This window comes from Schistocerca nitens, chromosome 3, assembly GCF_023898315.1.
Source record: "Schistocerca nitens isolate TAMUIC-IGC-003100 chromosome 3, iqSchNite1.1, whole genome shotgun sequence".
Lineage (NCBI taxonomy): Eukaryota > Metazoa > Arthropoda > Insecta > Orthoptera > Acrididae > Schistocerca > Schistocerca nitens.
In genome coordinates, this window is record NC_064616.1 from 289,336,603 (window position 1) to 289,352,932 (window position 16,330).

General features: G+C 40.7%; 1 protein-coding gene across 1 annotated transcript in view; it reads right to left on the reverse strand.

Moving 5' to 3' along the window:
- Positions 1-580: 580 nt before the first annotated feature.
- The window catches only part of LOC126248258 (protein FRG1 homolog), a 53,375-nt gene continuing 37,625 nt past the window's right edge, over positions 581-16,330 (reverse strand). The window contains exon 6 of the mRNA XM_049949108.1: positions 581-1,038. Within this exon, the coding sequence (XP_049805065.1) occupies positions 891-1,038 (148 nt within the window). The 3' untranslated portion in view covers positions 581-890. The remainder of the gene's footprint in view (positions 1,039-16,330) is intronic.

Genomic DNA, 16,330 nt, shown 5'->3' on the forward strand with positions numbered 1-16,330 from the left:
GGGGGGGGGGGAGGGGGGGCAGGGGGGGGGTGTTGAAAACAGGAGTACCAATGGGGAAAGCAGATTTGTATCTAAACATTTATCACCGTCTCATCCTCAGCAGATAGCCATAGCTGGATGCGGATATGGAGGGGCATGTGGTCAGCACACCATTCTACTGGCTGTTGTCAGCTTTTGTGGCCAGAGCTGCTACTTCTAAATCAAGCAGCTCCTCGATTGGCCTTACAAGGGCTGAGAGCACCTCACTTGCCAACAGCAACAGCTGGTTGTAGGCAATTATAGCTAAAGAATATCATTATTAACCTACAAAACAGTAAACAACTTTGAAGTTGCTCAGCTAGCTGTAATTATTAGGAATCATGAGTGTACTAGGACAAACAGCATCACCAGAGCATCAAATTTCTTTATGCTACAGATGATTTGTTGAAATTTTATTTATTCACAATGAAAGGCATAAAAGAAAAGTGTAAGTGATCCAAAATACATTTATATGAGATACACCTGCATGGAAATTTATCAGTTATTATTTGGAATTCTTACATGTGGTCAGTAGCTTCAGAAGACAATAAATGAATGTGGCTATGTTTTATTTTACTTTTACTATTTTTGTAGAGATCTTTTACAAAATTCATCACATAATGAAAAATGTACAAGTGAAATATTATATAATGTGACTGTGAAAATAATCTACTGACATTTACACATACAATTTCCACTAAATATAGAGAACTGTTAACACATATCAGAAATAAAACTAATGAACAATGGATATTTTCAGGAATCAGCTGGAAAACCAGTCGTAGATCGTCAGTACGGCACACACAGATAGCATCACTCAACAGTTTTATCAATGAAACAGATTTATTAGCAATCTGCATACTACATCCCAATCATTTACAATATCGATCTGACTTCATCTTTGCTCGGCGGTCAAGCAGCACTCCATGAAGGGTTCCTTCTTTTCTGGCTTTTTTTACTTCCTTATAATCACCTGGATTTAGGCGCAGTTTTTTATCTTGAAACTTCTGAAATTTTTTCCTGTGTACCAAAAGAGAGAGAAATTCAAGCATAAGCATAACTGAACTTCTATAAATGTATATAGTTCATTAGCATATATGTTGTTACTGAGAGTTATCTTTTAATGACAAACCTAAATGTATGACAGCTAAAATGTACTTTGCTGTTTTTTATATGATTATTTACTATAATGTAAAAGTAGAATGAATTTTTAAATTTCATTCCTGCATGCCCTGGTCACCTATCCCAACATCAGCTAGCTCCTGTTCTCCACCTCCCTCTTGACCCCTTCCTGTTCTCACTACATTTCACTACCTGCTCTGCAAAAGCCTCTTATTCCTCCTCCATTATTTTCCTACTCTTCCCCAGATCAGCTTCTGTAACTCTCTCTCTCTCTCACCTCAATGTCAGTCCCTCGTCTGTACTATTTTCCCCAGTGTTCATGGTGTTCCCAAACCATCTCCCCTCCTGTCCCCCATTCCCCATTCCCCCCTCCAACCCCCACCCACATATCCCTACCAACCATCTCTGTCAAAATAACTATTTGGCCTAAATGGGCTGCAACATTAAGAGCATATTTGTGTGGTTTTTATAAGTAGGTCTGCAGCTCACAAGGGAAGTGCATGACCACAAATGCTCAAAACCACACATGAAAACATGGCTAGAATATAAATTTCTCATCCCAAAAACAGCAGTATGAGTCAGTCACATGTAGAACTGTGCAGTTTAATATGAGAGATATTTGAATGATCACCTGTTCAAGGATTAAGAGAGGAATTTTGGTAATAGGAAAAACAAACTACTGATATAACAGGATCAATAAAAAAAATCAATGTTGTGGCTCCCTGCTATATTTTCCTTTGCTTAAAAATAATTATGCTGTTTGAACAACTAACATTTTTTACTAACCTGATAGTGTTACACAGCTGTTCAGTCTTCAAAGTGGAATTTCAATGAAGTAGTCAAAGTAAAATTGCAGAGAACAATATGTACACCTGACTAAAGCGATTTCTTTGTATTCAATACCCCACTTCTGCATTCAAGCAGTTCAATTGCAAACATTACACTAATTACATTTTCAAAAATGATGTCAGTGATACATCAATTTCATAATCTGTCTTTTGTCAAGCATACTGTAACAAAGACTTTTACTTCAGTGCAGAAAGTTGATGTGTCTTATGGTCAAATGATGACTGTGTAGCTTTATTTGTGGCTTTTGCACTGTAGTCTTAAATAAACACCTCTTCTCATCTAGCATTTTTATTGCCTACAGAAGTATATATCAAGATGTTGGTAGTATTTTGTTGTCTATGTTGGCAATATTTTGCATGCAAAATCCTTGTTCAAAAAAATGTCATCCAATAGAATATAATGTTTGTGGCTTGACCGGGAATCACACATTAATAGGCTCTTCAGATGGCAGTAGCAGACAACACCCACATTTTGTACGCGAATGGCTCATACCACTGTTTCTTGGATGAGTGATTTACATTTTGAGCACATTTTTGTGCAGTGCTGAGGTCATGAACTTCCCTTATCAGAATGACTTCCTATTTATTCTGAGATATGTGATGATAGTCAATCCTGAATTTTCTGACTATCTTTGACAGATATGGTTAATATCATTATGATGGTGACAAAAAAAGAAAATACTGCCCCAGTAATGAGTTCAAGTTCTTAATGAACCACTAGTGAAACAACAGCCTCAGGAAGTTTATCAGTGTGAAGAGAATCTCCAATATATGGATCATTTTCTAATATACTGATAGAGTTTATATTGGTGTCTCAAAGCAATGGAACTATCAGAAAATACAGTTCTTTGATACTTAGCAGTCTTATTAATTCTATATAGAAATACAGCAAAATAACTGTAAAGATTCGCTGAGTTTTCCCAACAAGGTTAACTGACACATGCTGAGTACTTGAAAGCAAAATGAAAGTGTTTTTATACAACTGCACAGGAAAAAATAATCAAACTACACATGCATAAACCACCACTCTCTTTCACATGCTCACCTAGTAGTAAGCAACCTCACAAAACTAAAATTTAACATTATTGTATTGTTTAGTTCACAATTGCAGAGTTAATTTAAAGGGTAAACTTACAGACCAGAAAATTGTTGGTAACTGACAATTTACAAACATGATATAAGCCACCCACACTGGAAACAAACTACAAATTTCTTGCATAACAATTTAGTAAATCAGACATTACAATGACTTTTAAAACTCTTATGAACTTAAGACTCCTGCTTATCTAAAATAAAGGATGAATTACTCAGTATCTAGTTGCCTTATTGTCATATTATTTACTGCATCTACTTCAAATGTGGTGTATCAAACATGGTGCACCACAAGCATGGAACAGGTGTAGGTACCCTCAGTGGAGGGTAGATCATAAGATATTAGTAATTGTATTTCAATAAAACTCATTATTAATGAACCCATTTATAAGGAATTCACACATTTAACAAATATTTCTACTGATCTCACTGTAACTGTCAAAAGAGTGATAATGAAACTCACTTTTACTTAACAATATTTTCATAAAAAAAAGTTCTCTTTTAATGAATAATTATGAAACACTATGCAAATTAAAACCCATTTGTGATTAAGTCCACAACAAAGCCAGGACTTCCCTTTCCTTTCGCAACAGGTTGTGTTCTACTGCTAATATAGTAAATGGCGGTAGGTAGGTTTTTCTTTTTGTGGAGGAGGGGGGGGGGGGGCAAAAGAGTTGTAGCAAATTCACTGATAAATGATAAATTGTTGATCTTTAGTTCAGACATAACAGCTGCATTATCATCATCATCAGGATATAGAGGCTAGCTGACTCATGGGCTTGACTTTGAGCTCAAAATATGTCCCAACCTTAATGGACCAAAGGTGTCAAAATAAGCTTCAAAAAATGCTAACTTCTTCTTCGTGTGCGAAAACTTCTAAATATAGGATGGCAGGTCAATGACAAGATGACAAAAATATAAAAAATGTATGGAATCAGCAACATCTGACTAAACTTGCATGTCACTGTTTGATGTAAGACACCTGAACTAATGTCACAAATGCCTTGAAACAGCTGTTTGAGCTTGTAATTGTACAAACAATGGTTTAATTTCTAACATCAAAAGATTTTATACTGGCAGTGAAAATTTTTCTTCTGGGTTACACCTTTCACCAGCACCTATTTCAGCTTGTTCCTTTATATGAACATCACACAGCTTAATTACATCCATCTGAGGTGTAAAAAAACACAAGGAAAAAAAATCCCAAAAGGTTTCTTGAGCTACATCATCTGTGATGACTTTCTACTTTTCTCAAATGACATGGGACCAAAGATAATGTTTGAAAGAAATTAAACATAGGCATTCAGAGTATTATGAAACCTGTTGCATAGCCGTAAAATGTTCATTTTTATTGCCATCATTCTCCCAAGGAATGACATTCACCTATCCACAACAGTAATTTCATATTTTGATTTCACAGAATTAATTATGTCCAAGCCCTGGGATGGAGGAGATTTGTTCAGTTATCATGAAAAAGACAAAATTTGTGTTCCTAAGAAAAGAGGCTGCCTTGAGACATGAAAGGCATCTTTCAGTAATAAAAACAATATTTCTTCCTATGCATCAATCTTGGCATTTAAACTGCTAAATAATCTCATCAAAAATTTCTTCAGTCATTGATGCCTTTGGCAGTATTTCTAGGTTTTAAAATCTCCAATTATTAATGGTATCAACTTTTCATTACAGTCATATCAACACAGAGCAGCACTGTCCATTTTCCTTACTCTGTATTTGGTTCTTTCACATACTTTGGTTTCATGTGCACTTTCATCTAGCCAATACCAGGTTATGATTTTTATGGTACTTCCCCGATTTCATGGTGAACCAACCATACTCTTATATAAGCTATTATTATGACGAAGTTGCCACTCCCAAACACATTTTAACAGGGTGTATACGCCAACAAGGAAAAAGAATGTTCCCGGATCATTCCCAGAATTCACTGTTAAAAATATAGTTTTTCACAGGTGAAAATACAATTTCTCTGCATTAAGTAACACCATACTTTCCTTCAGAACTGTAATCCCCTGAATCATAAATGTTTTATACACAGGCATAGAATTTCCTGGTACTTTACAAAATATAACCCAGCAACAAAATAAAGCATTTTGGAAAGATCTTTGACGCACCGCAACATGTAAGCTGCATTTAACAGAAGGCAGGTATGTAAAATTCTCTAAAGCTTTTCAGTGCAGTTTTCGGGGAGCCAACTTTTTTGGAGTACCATCACTGCATTATCTCATGTTTGCTTCTTTATTATGGCATTAATGCCTTAAGTGCCAGAAGATGAAAACGTGCACTTTAAACTCAGCGAACAGTTAACACTACTAATAGTGTGGAATGAAACACTTTGTTTCAAATAAACTGAGCGTCTCTGCAGAAAAGATTAATAAACTCCAAATTTCTTTAGCAAACTGACAAAAATAACTTCATTGTTCTACTAAGTGATTAATGCTTGCTTGCCAGTAACACGGAAATAAAATAAAATCAGAAAACTGAAAGTAATTAGACATTTTAGTCTTCCATGATTATGTGAATGTATTTTAGTTCATTTGATAGCTTACAGCCACATAAATCTGTTTTGTTTTCATTTGACGTGAGAGCTGTAAACAAAAGAGAACAGCAAAATCACAAAATGTAAACACAGGTCACGTGAAGATTACTCCCCACTACAGCTCTGCACATGCGCGAATCTGGGAGCTTGGACATGCCAGAAAAACTTTTCCAGGTAGCATTTAGCTGCTTGCAGCTATTGCTTATACATCTAACAGCTACACTTCAAGTAGCCAGAGGCAGGACAAGGTGCTGGTCATACATGGTTTCAGCTGTGTGCATGCACTTGAGTCCATCGGCAACTGCTACAATGAACCTAATTTAAAAAGATGTGATCCCACGCTCATCGAAAGCAGTTTGTTGTTACGAAGTACTGAACAGCCTTAGTCCTAAAGCTTTTGACACATTTCGCTGCTGGCATATGCTTATGTGCACACTGTGTTTTGTTGTTGTAAATGACACATTTTCTTTACAACTTAAGTCTTAAATCAGTATTTCTCTCTAGCTCATGTTTTATTGTTGCACTATTATTATGCAGTAGAGGGCTAAAGTAAAAGTCTTTGTTATGATATCAGTTGTTACCAATCAAAATTACAAAAATTTAACTGAAAACAATGAAAAATTCCCGAATTTTTCCCAGTTTTCTGCTGGATGAAAAAATTCCCAGTTTTTTTCCTGGAGTTCCTGGGGCATATGCATCCTGTTTAAAGCTACTGACAGCTCACCCCCCCCCCCCCACCCCACCCAGGGGATGAATCTGTATACCTGTTCCTGACACATATAGTGCAATTGCATGTTCAAACATAACAGCATTTTTCAAAGTGTTTGCACACTGTATATCAGAGGCAAGAAGTGGGAACCAGCCTTGCATTTTCCTTGGTGGATGTGGAAAACTGCATCCAGGTCGGCCAGTGCAACAGCCCCCGTTTTTAATCTACGAAGCAGATTTGGTATGGGGCCTGCGCAACTCGCAGAAATGTGTGCTTTACGTGGGCAGAGTATGTTACTGAGGAGAGAAAATTGAAAAAAAGATGCCAGTATCACCCAAGTTGAAAATGTTTGCCTTATATCCTCGAATCAGATGCATCAAAATATTGTTCTTCAGTATTCTTCAGCCTCAGTTCCCTCACCTGAATTTATCACTTCTTTTTTAACATGCCAAAACCAGGTGTTTGACGTCTATGTCGAATCACAATTTTCAGTGCCACTTCTCACGCTTTCTCTCGCAATACATTTTTGCATATAACAATGTCCTCACTTCTCATTCCATGAGGCCATATTAGGAAGAAGGTTCTAAATCTTTGAATGATGACATACACATTTTTGTTTCATTTTCAATACAGAATGAACTTTAGCTTCAACATTTGGAAAAGCCTAATTATTTTACAATGTACCACACAAAGAGGATCCTTTGATGGCGAGTTTAACATTATTATTGTCTTTGACACTGTCGATAATTTTGAGTTACAGTTGAACAGGAAGTTTTATGCATTTCTGCTCATAACTACACCAAACTGTCATGGATGCAAATTCTATATTAAAAAAACTAAGAAGTGATGAAGGTTCCTCCTTAATATCAAAATACTTGCTCCTAATATGATAATGGAAAGTCCTGGGTGGAAAATAAACAATGAAAGCTGTAAAGCTAACAAATCCCTGCATGCTCTTTTTTGCTGTGTGTGTGTGTGTGTGTGTGTGTGTGTTTTCTGTACTAGTTAGCTACAATGGAGTATACATTGTTCTAAAGATTATTAACATTTTCAGTCTTGTTTAATCAACCACTCAACTCCACCTTCCATTGAAGATTTGCTGCTGTAACACATTTTTGGTCAACTATTTGAGTGGAGCAAAAACGAGACTCCGTACACACTACATGATGAATTTTTGTCTGACTTTTCACAATTAAATGAAGAGCTGGAAATGGACTAATGGAGTACGAAATTGTCTAGCATGAGGTCTTGACTAGAAGAAGAAACAATGGTTAATTGTTTGAAAGTAGTCATGATAATTAAGAAAAACTTAGTGATTTAAGGGAAAGTTTAACTATTACACAAACAACTGCTGCCTGCTAGCTATGTAAATGAAGGATCAAAAAGTTCATCATTTCAAGGCCCACCAGCTTGGTACATAAAAATTTACATTGTTGTGATACTGAACTGTCAATAAAAATAATTGTGAAACAACACAATTGGAAAACAAGCCTGTCAAAAGTTTTGTGAAATGATTTGTTCAAAAGTAGAATATAAAAAAGATTAAAGAAACATTTGATGCGCCTTTGAATGATGCTCAGGATCATGTACAGCATATGAGGTGCCGATTGAGAATTCGAAGCTCAACATTGGACTCAGTATCTTAGAATTACGAATGGTACCAGAGGACATTTATCTAGTGAATTATGTAGACAATGTAATCTTATTTTTTGTACATGATCTCTCAAGCTGCATTCAAATACACATCAAATGTTTCTCCAGTCTATTTTATTTTATATTTTTAGTCAAATCATTAAACAAAACATTTGACCAGTTTTTTATTTTACATTTTTATTTAGTTTATTTACTTTCTTTATCTGGCATCTGTTGCATTCCAGGAAAGAATTTACACTTCCAAGTGTTCTTTCTGCTACATTTTGATGAGTTAAATATGACCCTGAAGTGTGTAAATTGTTGCATTATACAGAAAACCTTATTGCAATGCAAACAAACAGTAGGTTATCATTGGAAATGTGAAATAAATTTTCCTTCACAATATCTGCAGAAGCAGAAGTGTCAATAATGACAAATTTTCGCTTGCTTGTGTAACAGTGAAAGTTCCAGAATGATTTACCAGTTCACACACATCAAGCCACTCATTTAATTCATCATACTGCAACAAAAGACGAGTGAAAATGGGAGTTATCATCAAAAATGTAACTCATGAAAAATAAATTAAATAAGAACCATTGTTCGCAACAGAAAATTTTATGATATCAAAAAACAACACCTTTTTTTAAGTCCCAAGTTCCATCAATCAAGTATAAAATGCCGATAAAATAATAATAATTTGATGTATTCAAACAATATAAAACAAAAGTAATATCTCACATGTCAGATCACATGACCTATGGCAATACAGCAGTATACAAATCTGGGCATAAACTAAGACAAAACTCCCTGTTGTCTGATCGTCTGGCTATCTTGACTTGGACCTATACAGTGGAGTCTCATTAGTACATCCCTCATTACCACATTTTCCCACATATTACGTCAATTTTTGGAAGTCCCAGCCGAAAGGGCATTAAATGTATGTTAAACTGACTCATTTGTGTGTTCTCCCTCTCTGCTTTGTGCATTCAAATTTGGCAGTATTGGTACTGTTTGGCCATTGCAACTTTAGCTGCCAAGAGTCATGAGAGTGGTGGAAGTAGGAAATTTGCAGCTGTGTGGTGCAGAAATGTGCAGGGAGACAATGCTATTCAGTGCCGGCAACTTTGCACGCCATACTGATCGACTACCTACAGTAGAAATAACCACATAGGTTGGCAGTAGCTCTGACGACTTCCGACTTAGGTGGGGGCCAAACAAAAGACAGTTAACAAATGAAGGAAAGTGGAATATTATTCAGGAAATGGACAAAAACTCTTACATGAAGCGTGTTTATACTCCATAAAAACTGAACACTCCTCATCAACATTAATTACACCACTAAGTAAACAAAGAATAATTGAAACAGTAGGTTTGGAAACAGGAAACTGCAAACAAAAATAAAAGCAATATATTTGACACAAGAGTTGGGCCTCAAAGATTTCAAAGTATCCAACTGTTGGAACGAAAGTTTTAAGAACACAGACAACTTAGGTATACATTTGTTCAAAGTGAGGCTGAAGTGTGAACACTGACACTGTTCAGTCTTGGAAAAACATTCTTCCATCAATCATAGGCAAGTACAGTCTCTATGATGTTTTTAATTCAAATGAAACAGGTTTATTTTTTCACCTTCTGCATGACAAAACTCTTAAGTTCAGAGGAGAAACGTACCACAGCGGAAAATTTAATAAGAGAGGCTAACTGATTTATTATGTTCTAATGAAAGTGGAACAGAATAGATCATGCCACGACTAATTGGAAAGGTGAAGTGTCCAAGATGCTTCAAAAATGTGCAGACATTTCCATGTCAATATGCGTGTAATGTAAATGCATGGGTAATAACAAATATATTCAAACAATTACTGTGTGCCTAGGATACAAGGTTAGGCATTTGAAATAGGAAAATCACCCTGCTTACTGACCAATGCGCAGTGTGTAGTAACACAACTCACGTTTTACGTCCCACTTCAGAGTAGACCGAGAACTGTCTCATAGGCATGCCCGATGTGAACTGACCGGGCACGGCCCGTGCTGCCTGAGTTGTTGTAGTTGTTGTTGTTCCACTGGCAGAGGTCGCAGCCGAATTCTTGCGTGCCCTCTGGTGGACGGGACTCTATTTGCGGCAACTACCGTCCGTGACGCGCCGTGCCGATGTGCACCTCCGCGATCTTTCTGGTGGCTACTGCACTCCTCCTTCTTCAGGGGGGTGAAGCCACTGTGATCCACTGTGTCGGAAGGTGGAGCGTCATGCAGGAGTGATGACCTCCACGTCCATCGGAAAGCTGGAGTCAAAGGGATCTGCCAACCCTCGAGCCGGAACCTTCAAATATGGCTGGAAGTGACCCACACGAAGAGGCCCCCGTCGTCCCACCACCGAAACCCGGGACAGAACGGGAGACAGGCCGTCGAACTCTGGATCCTGGTCCACCCAGGGAGGGGCAAGACCCAGTGGCGGGGACGATGGGGAAGGGACGACCACAGGTGAACCAGCCTGCTGAGAAACCGGGCCTGCGAGGGGGGCCGGCTCTCGCTGGGGCGTCACTAATGATGGTGATGCCGGTGCTGGAGTGACTGGAGGCTGCCAAGGCTGAGAGCCATCGCCGTGCGGCGGAATCACAGGGGGGGAGGGGTGGTAGCGTCCCCTGAGAAACCAACACAGGTGCCGGCAATGGGGAAGCCGGTGCCCGAGGGGTCAGAGGGTGGGGGCCCAAACGTGGACGAAGCTGATTTTGGTGACGACGTACCTCCCGGTCCCCCGTCTGCAAGGTATAGAGCCAGCGGCCATTTCGGCGCAGGACCACCGCCGGTATCCAACGTGGATTGCGACCAAACCCACGTGCCCAGACCGACATACCCAGTGGAAAGCCGGGTACTCCGTTTTGCGAAGACTGGCGAGGACCGGGCCGAAGGAGGTGCAGCAGAGTCCTAGGTTGGCGCCCGTGGAGGAGCTCTGCGGGGCTGCGTTCTCCCATAGGTGTGGTCCGGTATGCCGTCAGGAAAAACGTCAACGCCTCCTCCGCAGGAAATTCGTGCACATACTTCCCCCATGAACCATGGACCTTGCCGTTGGTGGGGAGGCTTGCATGCCTCAGCGATACAGATGGCCGTACCGTAGGTGCAACCACAACGGAGGGGTATCTGTTGAGAGGCCAGACAAACATGTGGTTCCTGAAGGGGGGCAGCAGCCTTTTCAGTAGTTGCAGGGGCAACAGTCTGGATGATTGACTGACCTGGCCTTGTAACATTAACCAAAACGGCCTTGCTGTGCTGGTACTGCGAACGGCTGAAAGCAAGGGGAAACTACAGCCGTAATTTTTCCCGAGGACATGCAGCTTTACTGTATGATTAAATGATGATGGCGTCCTCTTGGGTAAAATATTCCGGAGGTAAAATAGCCCCCCATTCGGATCTCCGGGCGGGGACTACTCAGGAGGACATCGTTATCAGGAGAAAGAAAACTGGCATTCTACGGATCGGAGCGTGGAATGTCAGATCCCTTAATCGGGCAGGTAGGTTAGAAAATTTAAAAAGGGAAATGGATAGGTTAAAGTTAGATATAGTGGGAATTAGTGAAGTTCGGTGGCAGGAGGAACAAGACTTTTGGTCAGGTGATTACAGGGTTATAAATACAAAATTCAATAGGGGTAATGCAGGAGTAGGTTTAATAATGAATAAAAAAATAGGAGTGCGGGTTAGCTACTACAAACAGCATAGTGAACGCATTATTGTGGCCAAGATAGACACAAAGCCCATGCCAACTACAGTAGTACAAGTTTATATGCCAACTAGCTCTGCAGATGATGAAGAAATTGATGAAATGTGTGACGAGATAAAAGAAATTATTCAGGTAGTGAAGGGAGACGAAAATTTAATAGTCATGGGTGACTGGAATTTGTCAGTAGGAAAAGGGAGAGAAGGAAACATAGTAGGTGAATATGGATTGGGGGGAAGAAATGAAAGAGGAAGCCGGCTTGTAGAATTTTGCACAGAGCATAACTTAATCATAGCTAACACTTGGTTCAAGAATCATAAAAGAAGGTTGTATACCTGGAAGAATCCTGGAGATACTAAAAGGTATCAGATATTTTATATAATGGTAAGACAGAGATTTAGAAACCAGGTTTTAAATTGTAAGACGTTTCCAGGGGCAGATGTGGATTCTGACCACAATCTATTGGTTATGAACTGCAGATTGAAACTGAAGAAGCTGCAAAAAGGTGGGAATTTAAGGAGATGGGACCTGGATAAACTGAAAGAACCAGAGGTTGTACAGAGTTTCAGGGAGAGCATAAGGGAACCATTGACAGGAATGGGGGAAAGAAATACAGTAGAAGAAGAATGGGTAGCTCTGAGGGATGAAGTAGTGAAGGCAGCAGAGGATCAAGTAGGTAAAAAGACGAGGGCTAATAGAAATCCTTGGGTAACAGAAGAAATATTGAATTTAATTGATAACAGGAGAAAATATAAAAATGCAGTAAATGAAGCAGGCAAAAAGGAATACAAACGTCTCAAAAATGAGATCGACAGGAAGTGCAAAATGGGTAAGCAGGGATGGCTAGAGGACAAATGTAAGGATATAGAGGCTTGTCTCACTAGGGGTAAGATAGATACTGCCTACAGGAAAATTAAAGAGACCTTTGGAGATAAGAGAACGACTTGTATGAATATCAAGAGCTCAGATGGCAACCCAGTTCTAAGCAAAGAAGGGAAGGCAGAAAGGTGGAAGGAGTATATAGAGGGTTTATACAAGGGCGATGTACTTGAGGACAATATTATGGAAATGGAAGAAGATGTAGATGAAGATGAAATGGGAGATAAGATACTGCGTGAAGAGTTTGACAGAGCACTGAAAGACCTGAGTCGAAAGAAGGCCCCGGGAGTAGACAACATTCCATTAGAACTACTGATGGCCTTGGGAGAGCCATTCATCACAAAACTCTACCATCTGGTGAGCAAGATGTATGAGACAGGCGAAATACCCACAGACTTCAAGAAGAATATAATAATTCCAATCCCAAAGAAAGCAGGTGTTGACAGATGTGAAAATTACCGAACCATCAGTTTAATAAGTCACAGCTGCAAAATACTAACGCGAATTCTTTACAGGCGAATGGAAAAACTGGTAGAAGTGGACCTCGGGGAAGATCAGTTTGGATTCCGTAGAAATGTTGGAACACGTGAGGCAATACTAACCTTACGACTTATCTTAGAAGAAAGATTAAGAAAAGGCAAACCTACGTTTCTAGCATTTGTAGACTTAGAGAAAGCTTTTGACAACGTTAACTGGAATACTCTCTTTCAAATTCTGAAGGTGGCAGGGGTAAAATACAAGGAGCGAAAGGCTATTTACAATTTGTACAGAAACCAGATGGCAGTTATAAGAGTTGAGGGGCATGAAAGGGAAGCAGTGGTTGGGATAGGAGTGAGACAGGGTTGTAGCCTCTCCCCGATGTTATTCAGTCTGTATATTGAGCAAGCAGTAAAGGAAACAAAAGAAAAATTCGGAGTAGGTATTAAAATTCATGGAGAAGAAGTAAAATCTTTGAGGTTCGCCAATGACATTGTAATTCTGTCAGAGACAGCAAAGGACTTGGAAGAGCAGTTGAACGGAATGGACAGTGTCTTGAAAGGAGGATATAAGATGAACATCAACAAAAGCAAAACGAGGATAATGGAATGTAGTCAAATTAAATCGGGTGATGCTGAGGGGATTAGATTAGGAAATGAGACACTTAAAGTCATAAAGGAGTTTTGCTATTTAGGGAGTAAAATAACTGATGATGGTCGAAGTAGAGAGGATATAAAATGTAGACTGGCAATGGCAAGGAAATCTTTTCTGAAGAAGAGAAATTTGTTAACATCGATTATAGATTTAAGTGTCAGGAAGTCATTTCTGAAAGTTTGTATGGAGTGTAGCCATGTATGGAAGTGAAACATGGACGATAACCAGTTTGGACAAGAAGAGAATAGAAGCTTTCGAAATGTGGTGCTACAGAAGAATGCTGAAGATAAGGTGGGTAGATCACGTAACTAATGAGGAGGTATTAAATAGGATTGGGGGGAAGAGAAGTTTGTGGCACAACTTGACTAGAAGAAGGGATCGGTTGGTAGGACATGTTTTGAGGCATCAAGGGATCACAAATTTAGCATTGGAGGGCAGCGTGGAGGGTAAAAATCGTAGAGGGAGACCAAGAGATCAATACGCTAAGCAGATTCAGAAGGATGTAAGTTGCAGTAGGTACTGGGAGATGAAGAAGCTTGCACAGGATAGAGTAGCATGGAGAGCTGCATCAAACCAGTCTCAGGACTGAGGACCACAACAACAACAACAACAACACTTTTTCATCTGTGTCTTAAACGTGCGCACCATGCGCTCGGCTTCCCCATTCGATTGTGGATGAAAGGGGGGAGAGCAAACATGCCGAATACCGAAGCGCCTACAAAAATCCTGGAAGGTCTGCGACATAAACTGAGGTCCATTGTCCGAGACCAGGGTGACTGGCAGACCTTCCACAGAAAAGATTTTAGCTAGTGCCTGGATTACAACCTCTGAAGTGGTTGAGCAGCAGCGAACCACATATGGAAATCGGGAATAAGCATCAATGACAATGAGCCAAAAGCCATTGAGAAACGGGCCCACAAAATCAATGTGAACACGTTCCCATGCCTGGGTTGCAGGAGGCCATGCAGAGAACGCTGACCTGGGAGATGCCTGTTGGCTCGCACACTGGGAACAGGCGGCCACCAAGTGCTCAATTTCTCTTTCAATACCGGGCCAGTACACATGTCTGCGAGCCAAGGTTTTAGTACGGGAAACACCCCAGTGCCCCTCATGTAACAACATGAGGACTTCCCTTCGCAAACTCGCAGGAACAACCACGCAAGGAGCTGTATCATCGGTAGCCAGAAGGAGAACTCCTTCCAAGACAGAGAGGCGGTCTCGCAGAACAAAATAATTACGAAGAGGGTCTGAGGCCCGGCCTGGAGGTCGGGATGACCACCCCTGCTGAATGAGGCGAACCACTTGCCGGAGAACCGGGTAAGCTGCCGTTTCCCTGGCGACTCTAGAACTAGTGATCGGGAAGCCATCAACCGCTTGGCGGGATGCCACATTCAATTGAAAACACATAATCTCCTCTCGATCGAACTTAGGATCCGGGCCTACCGGAAGACGGGAAAGAGCGTCTGCGTTGGCATGCTGTCCGGTAGGGCGAAAATGAATGTCATAATGGTACTTAGAGAGGAACAAGGCCCAGCTCTGTAGTCTGTGCGCTGCCCTATCCGGAATCTGAGAGGTGGGGCCAAATAACGATATTAGCGGCTTATGGTCAGTGATTAACTGAAACTTCGTGCCATACAAGAAAGGGTGAAACTTGGTAACAGCATAGACAATGGCCAAAGCCTCTTTTTCCACCTGGGAGTAATGGGCCTGTGCGGGACTAAGAGTTTTAGACGCAAACGCCAGTGGCTGCTCGGAACCATCTGAGTTGCGATGGGCCAGGACCGCCCCTACCCCATACTGCGAAGCATCTGTAGCCAGGACCAACGGCTTATGGGGGTCAAAAGTAGCCAAACACGGCGCTGACGTGAGGAGGCCTTTCAACGAGGTGAACGCTCACTCGCATGCAGGCGACCAATCAAAAGGAACACCCTTGCGCAGAAGGCAGTACAGGGGGTGGGCGATGGTGGAAGCCCTGGGAATGAACCGGTGGTAATAGGCAATCTTGCCTAAAAAAGCCTGTAACTCCTTCAGCGAAGCGGGCCGCGGAAGGTCGACGATACCTTGGACCAAACTTCCTAGCGGCTGGACGCCGTGCTGAGAGATGGTGTAGCCCACATACTCAATGGACGGTTGGAAGAAGTTTGACTTACGCAGGTTGCAACGCAAGCCCACGGACCTGAATTTGAGAAAGAGGGTGCGAAGGTTGTGCATGTGTTCCTTCGTGCTGCGGCCCGTGACAATTATGTCGTCCAGGTTATTAATACAATGAGGGATTGTTGACGTGACATGCTCAAGATAACGCTGGAATATCGCCAGGACACTGGATATTCCGAAGGCCAAACGCTGGTATTGGTAAAGGTCAAACGGGGTGTTGACAACCGCCAGCCGTTTGGAGTCCTCATCAAGAGGTATCTGATGATAAGCCTCCAAAAGATAGATTTTCGAAAAATATTGGCCTCCCGCTAAGGCGGAGAACAATGCATCAGCACGAGGCAAAGGATAGGTGTCCACCACCAATTGGGAATTAATGGTGGCCTTGAAATCGCCACAAAGACGTAATTTTCCCGAGGGTTTCCTGACAATAACGAGGGGTGAAGCCTACACACTAGGAGAAATGGGAAGAACGACACCTA